Here is an 8018-nt window from a genome sequence, read left to right as displayed (position 1 = left end):
AAGTGGCCAAGAATCCAGCAAAGTCAGGACTCTTATTAGAGACTGAGCATCATATTAGAGACGGGCCCATTCCTTCGTCTTGGATCTAAGAAGAAACAGAAGCACAGAGGGCAAATCCTTAGGTCACACAGCCAGTTAGCTTCAGAGCTGAGATTTAAATCCAGGCTTGGAGCTTCCTGGGCCATGTAGGAGACTGAACTTGAGGACTCCAGTTTACTCCCACCACCCTCCTGTCCTCCCCACCCCCAACCTCTCTTATATGACACTTGACATTATCCATCACTCCCTCCCCCTGGGAACGCCCTCCTCCTCCAGTTTCCATAGCAGCACATTCTCCCCATCCTCCTCCTGCTTCTCAGCAGCTTCTCACCGCAGTAGCTCCTGAGCCTAGAGGGATCCCCAGGCTGGGTCCCCAGTTTCTTCTCTTCATTAACCACCCTTGAAAGCTCATCTACTTCCCTTCTAGGTCTCTAGCTCTGACCTTGCACTTTAGCTCCACTTTTAATAACAGCCACTTACCTTGCGCTAAGAGCTTCCTTATGTGCGAGGGCCTATACAGAAGATCCTTAAATAATGTCATTTCGTTCTATTTTTCATTTTTTAGTGATGAGAAAAAAAAAATTGATTCTCAGCTGGGGTCACTATCTGTAGAGTTTGTACATTCTCCTCATGTCTGTGTGGGTTTTTCTGGGTACTCTGGTTTCCTCCCACATCCCAAAAATGTGCACATGAGGTGAACTGGTGTGTCTAAATAATCCCAGTCTGAGAGATTATGGGCTGCGATGGAAGGGCATCCTGCCCAGGGTTGGGGCCCATCTTGTGCCCTGAGCTGCCTGGAGAAGCTCCACCCACCTGTGACCAGCCACCTGTGACCCTGAACTGGAATAAGCAGGTCGGAAAATAATTATCTTACTTGTTTTTATTAATCTTTCTTAAATGTATGTATAGCTCACATTTATTCCAATGTTTAATATTAGAAGTATTTCAAGTCTTTTTATTTAGAAGTTTGGTAATGTTTTTGTGGCCAAAATATGCCATACGAACTTAACTCTTGTTTAGACCAAGTAACCTATGGTAAAATTGGTTTTATTATGTCGTTTCACTTAAAGTTGCACTTTCCAAGAACCTATAGATGACATTAAGTGAGGACTTACTGTACATACATTAACTTATTAAATCCTCACAGCAACCCCGTGAAGGAAATTCATACTAGAGATGAGGAAACTGAGGTACAGAGAGAGAAAGCCAAGATCTGACTCCAGCCTCAACCACTGAAATTGTAGGACATTTTGAAACCAGAGGTAAAAACTTCCCTCCCACCTCCTGAAGAGAGAAATGGAAATTTTGGGAGAAATCAGACCTACTCCACAGTTTTGAGAGCCCTGTGATAATCTAGAATTACACTGTCAATTTGGAGCTTTAAAATGCATCATGTACAGTACATTTGAAATGTGAAGAGTTGGAGAGTGCCAGGAGGAACAAAAGTTCATGGAAAATTGCCCTTTCAAATTTTTCCATTTGGTTTTAAGTCTTCAAAAACCTCATCCCAGGGTTCCAGCTACTAAGGGTCTTCTACTTCAGTGGTGCCTGGAATTCACTGGAAACTTGGACCCTGGAGTTCCACTAACCTGAGTTCTGCCACCATTAACAAAGTCTGTGATTTAGGGGTGAATGGCTTTACCTCTCTGAGCCTGACTTCTTGTCTAAAATAAAGGTAATACTGTTTCCCCCACTTCCACCCAATGTACCCTCCCAGGGTTGGTATCAGAAACTCTCTGTTAAGCCCTATGCTCCAGCTGCAACAGCTTCTCAGGTTTGCCAAGCATGCGAAAATTTCCATGCTTTTGCACACGCTGTTCTCTCTTCTCAGTGGCTGACTCCCAGTCATCCTTTAAGGCTCTCTGACCTGTTTCCACCTCTTCCAGAATTGTTACAAATGTTTCAGTAAAAAGCTGGAAAAGGCACTTCCCTGTGACACTCGCCCTGGGGCTCCCTGTCACCTCACACATCACACTGAGGTGCAACGATTTGTTTATGCTTTGTCTCCCAGCATGAGCTCAAACTTTCTGAGAGCAGATCTGTCCCAGGCTCATTTCTGAGTCCCAGTGCCCAACGTGCACAGCCTGGCATGAAGGAGATTTCAATATAGTTTGCTTTACCTTAAATGCATTGCTTCAATAGGGACCCGACCCCTGCTGATCCCAGAACAAATTTATACATGAGCAGTGGTAAAAGGGAGTGAGATCTGTCAAAGCCACAGGAAATGGTAATGAGACGGGCCTGTCTTGGGAGGAGTTGAAGGAGACACAATCTTTGAAAGGAGAATAAACAGGCCTTAATCCAATATCATCTCCTTCAGGAGCCTTCCCTGGTTCCTAAAGTGTCCTCTTCCTCTGACATCTCCCCAAAGCATTTGCAGAAGTCTCAAGTGATAAGGAGTGTCCAGGAGTGTTCCTCTCTTGCTGTTACTCCCCCACCCCCATTCAGACACAGAGGTCTCTGTGGGCACAGGCTGGCTCCATTTGAATGGTGAAGGTGATCTAGGTGAGCTGGGACCCCAGGCCTAGGTAACTTAGTAGCTGGATCTGAGTGCTGGGCACTGCCCCACATCTTCCAGAGCACACTAGGGGAGCCTTTCCTGGAGGAAGAAAATTCTCAAGTCTGCAGTGTCTGGGGACCTCACCTTGAGAAGGGGACTATGTTTTGCACACTAGGGCATCCCTACCCCAAATGTGCCCAAAGCCCATCTCGGTGCCTAATCCCCCAACCTCCTGAATGTTAGTTCAGCCCCTGTTGGAATGACAGCCTCCCAGACAGGGGAAAGGCTTTTGTTCCAAGGAAATGACTGTCAAAGGGAGAAGAGGAATATTGTTTCCTTTTTTTTTTTTTACTTGAGACAAAGACGTCAATTTCTTTCCATCTGTCCCAAAAAAGGAAGAAAATTAAATTAGTTTTTACAAAGATGTCAGAACACTACTTCAATATAGCTGAGGCAGTGTCTGTTAGGGAGGGCGGGGGGAGATGAAGCATGGGGGAGGCACTGGGAACAAGGACAGATCCTGATATTGGGAACAGCAAAGATCTGGAAATGCCTGTATAAAATGCCAAACAAATGAAGAGAAAACCTTCTATGCTTAGCTCTGGGTGGACTTCTCCCACCCCTACACACACCTCTTAGCAGCTTGGAGCGGGCAGCTAGAGCAGGTGAGGGACCTGGGAGTCCTGCGAAAAGGCAGACGGGAGCACACACTGACATTAGCATTGCAGTCATAAAAGCCTTCTTCTCCCCAGGTCCTTCAGTGCCAGGTCCCTGTGTGGGCCAGCCCAGCTCACTGGAAACACTGGACACACAGGGCACAGCTGGATGTTGGGAGAAGAGAGAGAGGATTTCTTATTAACTCTTCTCAGGAGCCCAAGACCCAGAGACCAGTAGAAGGAAAAGTCTGTACTGGTTCCTTAGATGCCTCACCCATTCCCAGGTGCACTCGCCCTCCGTGGAACCCTAACTCATGGTCTGTCCCAGTACCGGGGCTAGAGCAGGCAGGGTCCTGGAGACTCCCCAAAAGCATCTGCTCTCTGACTCCAAGACCTAACCTCAGAACCGCCCCCACTTCCCACCTCAGCCCACAGACCACCACCCCTTGGTACAGGGGCTGCCCTGCTCTGGTTTTTGGAACTGAAGCTACGGGACCTCCTCACTCCAGAGCCTGGAGAGAACTTGAGGCTGGTGACCCTACCCAGACTGAGGCCCTGTCCCACTACCCTATCCTAGAGCCACTGTCCTTGCTCCACTGTCCAGTCCCAACCCTCACTGGCAGGCAGTGCTGGGAACACTACTTAGATGTGGGGAGGTACCTCTGCCCATTCCAAGGAAATGACTATCAAGGAGAGAAAAGGTATATATTTTTATCTCTCCTTCTCTGTTTTATTTTCTCTTTATTTATAACGATGCCAAGTTGAACCTGGACCTCAGCGAGCCCTGCCTCTTACCAGAACTCAGGGCCGGGGCTTTACCCCAAAGCTGTGGCCCAAATTCCCCGTGCTCAGGCCATGTCTCTGTGGCCCAATCTTGAGCAGTAGCCACGCCTCACTGTCCCATCCTTGTCCTTCTGTCTCACTCCAGAAGGGGCCCCTCCTCACTACACAGCGGCCCAATCTTGCAGCTCAATTCTCAAACCACCTTGCGCACCACTGCCCCTCCTGGGTCCCGCGCCCAACTGAAGGTCTCAAGCGGGATCCCCACTCCCGCAAGCCCGGCTCAGGGTTAGAATTCGAGGCTGTTCCAAAGTTGAGGCCCGGCGCCGCTGTAGAGGCCCTTTTCATCAGCCCAGTTCTAGAACCACAAGTCCCACTCCCCTGGAGTCCCTAGATCCTCATCCTGGCCCCCAACCCGGAGCCCTTACCTTTGCGCTCAGACCAGAGGCACCGCCCTACGGTCCTGCCCTCTGCCCCGCCCCAGACCAGCGGTCCACCCACCTCAGGGGCCCCATCTCCCGGCCCCTGCCCGGTCTCAAGCCCGGCACCCTTCTCCAAAACAGAGGCCCACCTCTGCCCCTTTCCGCGTCGTGGCCCCCGCCCCCATTAGAACTCGCTGTGACCGCCAGGTCACTTCGGAGGGGTGTGCGGCGGGCCGGCCTGGCCTGGTCAGGCAGCGGCGCCACCGCCGGGACAGTCGGACGGGGTGCAGGCGGTGACCCGTTCGCGGGCCGTGGCTTCGCGGGCGCGGCTGAAGCTGCCAGGCTCTGGGCGGCTGCAGGGTGAGCGGCAGAGCTGGCGGAAGCAGCGCTTAAAGTTCTCGTCGAGGAAGGCGTAGAGCAGGGGGTTGAGGCTGCTGTTGGCGTAGCCAAGTGCAATGCACAGGTGCAGCGCAGCCACCACGAGCGGATTACGGCGGTCGATGTCCACCAGCATCCAGACGATGACGAAGATGTGGATGGGCGCCCAGCACACCACGAAGGCGCCCACCACCACCAGCACCATGCGCGTGATGCGCCGCAGGCTGCGGTCCTTCTCCTTGGAGCCTGACAGCAGGCGCACACTGCGCAGGCGCAGCAGCATGAGGCCGTAGCACACGGTGATGATGAGAATAGGCACCACGAAGGCGAAGAGGAACACGCAGATCTTGGTCACCGTGTCCCAGTACCAGCTGGGGCTAGGGAACTGGAGCATGCACACCACCGCCCCATCTGGGCACAGGAAACAAGGAAAAACAGACCGGGGTGAGGGACTTGTGGGCCTAAGGGACCCTCCCTGCCTGTTCCCCCACCCTTCTCGCTTTGGTCAAGTCCCACTGCCTCTTCCTGGCCTTTCCTCAAAGTTATACTTCTATCTGGAATGTCCTCCTTCACTTCTGTTACTTGGTGAACTCTTAATTGTCCTTTAAGACCCCAGCAGGGTTGGCCTTAATCTAGGTCTTCCTATATTCTCTCCCAGTCATTTTATAAGCCTCTAGGTCCACGAGCAACAATAATGATATAATTTAGCCCAAGCCCTCTAAATGCCAGATATTATAATAACTCAAAACACCCCACACATTTCAGCAGCTTCAGGGGGAACATCATTGCTAAGTCGACATAGAGAGCATGAGTTAAGAGCAGGACTCAGGGCCTACTAATTGTGTGGTGTGGCCTTGGACAAATTATTCAGCCTCTTCAAGAGCATCTGTAAAATGGGACTAATAACAGTACCTAACCCTGTGAAAATTAAATGGGCCAAAGCTTGTAAAGCATAGTGGGGTTCAAGCTCTTGGTGCACTCACAGAGCAGAGGGATAGATACATGTGGAAGGCCAGAAATCAGGAAAGGGCTGGGGAGGCAGATTTCAGCTTAATGGCAAGAACTTTCTGACTGCCAGGCTTGTCCAGGGACACGCAGAATGGAATGAGCTCCTTATTCCTGGAGTGTGGGCTTGAGCTGGATGAGCACCTTAGGGCATGAGATACAGACAGGGCTGAGGCTGGCCCAGGAGACACTCAAGATCTTTTGAAATTCTGGAAGTCAAGGAGCCACATAGTGGACTTGGAGCCTGCGAGTTGTGAGAAGGGGGCTAGGGATCCACAGACAAAGTGGACAGAGGACATCAGGCTGGCAAGATCCACAGGAATGACTGAGTGCAAGGACATCATTGTACAGATGGTAGAAGAGAGAAACAGCACTTGTCCAAGGTCACACAGCAAGTGGCATACGGAACCAACGAGTGCCAATGGCACACACTAAGGAAGTGGTCTGCATGTGTGTCTGTGTGTGAGTGTGTGCAGTGAGGAGGCCCATCTGGCCCAGCCCCCCAGCAGGGCTACAATTAATGGCCTGTAAACTGAAGGCTGACAGCGAGGAATGGGGCCCAGCTGCTAAGTCCAGACCAACAGTTCAGAGGGCATATAAAGGCCCTGGGGGTTCTGCCCTTGTGAGAGTCAAGGATGGCTAAGAAATCTGCCACCAATCCTGTTCCCCACTCCTACCACAGCACCAAATGTCTGCAAACCTTTACCCTAGGGGCCAAAAGGAACAGATATGGAAGCAGGAGCCTTGGGTTCTAGCCAAATTCCACTAAAAGTCTGGCTGTGTGACCCTAAATAAAACTCTCTGATTCTCAATTTTCTTATAGTCAAATGCAGGTAGGAGTCCCTGCCTTGTCTATCTCACAGGCTTACTCATTCTAATAGCAATGAGCCAGGCCTTGTCCTAAGTCCTAAGCATTTTACATATTTAACCTCATTTAATCTTCTCAACACACCATGATGTAGTGTGGCTCAGATATGTTACTGACCAGTATCTTTGGCACCCTGCTAAACTACTTCTCACACTTCTTTACAGCAAATTGGGGTCCTGTGACCAGCTATCAGAAGGAAGAGATGGGCCATACATTTAAAAGTGGTTGTACTTTTCCACCACTCCCTCTCCATACTCATCTGCTGGCCAGATGTCAGCTGTAAAGGATTTCAAAAAACATCATTTTGAGCCTGAGTCCCAGAATGACTGTGTGAATAGAGTCCTTCTTTCTCACAGCAGAGTGTGATGTAATAAATAATACTGTGTTAAGCCACTGAGCTTTGAAGATCGTTATAGCAGCTACCCTGACTGGTGTAGGTAGTCATTATACTACTAGTTGCCATTTTACTCTGAAGAAATGCACCTGTTGGTCATTCTCTGAAGGCATCTCTAGGCCTCTCTTTAGTTATCTGAGCCAATGGTTTTCAAATTGGGGTGGAAAGGAGTTTAGAATGGAACTACAGATCTTGTGGCCTCCACTGCTCACTGGTCAGTGATGCCCTCACCCTTCTAGCCATCCATTTATTATCTCCTTATAGGTCAATCATCCACACACTTCTGGCCAGCAGCTACACGCACATAGATTAGCCACCCATAATCCCACTCATAAATTTCCTTTGGTTAGCAACGCATGTGACCACTAATCAATCATTCATCCTCACAGAAGTCAACCATTCACATTCCCACTGGTTGACTATCCATACCCCCACTGGCCAGCCATCCACACTTTCATTTATCAGCAATCTGTACCTCCACTAGTAAAACACCTACACCCACCTTGGTAAGTGGCTTACAAATCCCTTATGCTGGCTCCTATGGTCAGTGGCCTGCACCACAGCTCCCTCACTTACTTACCCCGGGAACGAGTCACAGCCATGATCATGATGGGTACGCCAACACCCGAGGCCAGGACCCAGATGCAGATGTTGATCAGCTTGGCCTTGGCAGGTGTGCGGAAGTCCAGGGCCTTGACAGGGTGGCAGACGGCAATATAGCGGTCGACGCTCATCATGGTGAGCGTGAAGATGCTGGTGAACATATTGTAGTAGTCAATGGAGAGCACAGCCTTGCAGAGCAGTTCCCCAAAGGGCCATGTCTCCATCAGGTACTTGGCGCTCTGGAAGGGCAGCGTGCTGGTGGCCAATGCATCTGCCAAGGCCAGGTTGAAGATGTAGATGTTGGTGGCTGTCTTCATCTTAGTGTACCTTAAAAGGAAGAAGAGCATGTGTAACTTCCATTTCACAGATTTCA

The 8018-nt window shown here is 50.1% G+C and overlaps 1 protein-coding gene across 1 annotated transcript in view; it reads right to left on the bottom strand.

Annotated features, from left to right (window-relative positions):
• Positions 1-1144: 1144 nt before the first annotated feature.
• The window catches only part of OPRD1 (opioid receptor delta 1), a 32301-nt gene continuing 25427 nt past the window's right edge, over positions 1145-8018 (bottom strand). Inside the window, exons 2-3 of the mRNA XM_016132144.2 lie at positions 7623-7972; positions 1145-5186 (exon numbers count right to left, since the gene is read on the bottom strand). Coding sequence (XP_015987630.1) covers positions 4645-5186; positions 7623-7972 — 892 coding nt within the window. The 3' untranslated portion in view covers positions 1145-4644. The remainder of the gene's footprint in view (positions 5187-7622; positions 7973-8018) is intronic.

The sequence above is a fragment of the Rousettus aegyptiacus genome, unplaced genomic scaffold (genome assembly GCF_014176215.1).
Source record: "Rousettus aegyptiacus isolate mRouAeg1 unplaced genomic scaffold, mRouAeg1.p scaffold_m13_p_1, whole genome shotgun sequence".
NCBI classification, from domain to species: domain Eukaryota; kingdom Metazoa; phylum Chordata; class Mammalia; order Chiroptera; family Pteropodidae; genus Rousettus; species Rousettus aegyptiacus.
Note: the sequence above shows the minus strand (reverse complement) of the source record. Positions and strands in the feature narration are given on the sequence as shown.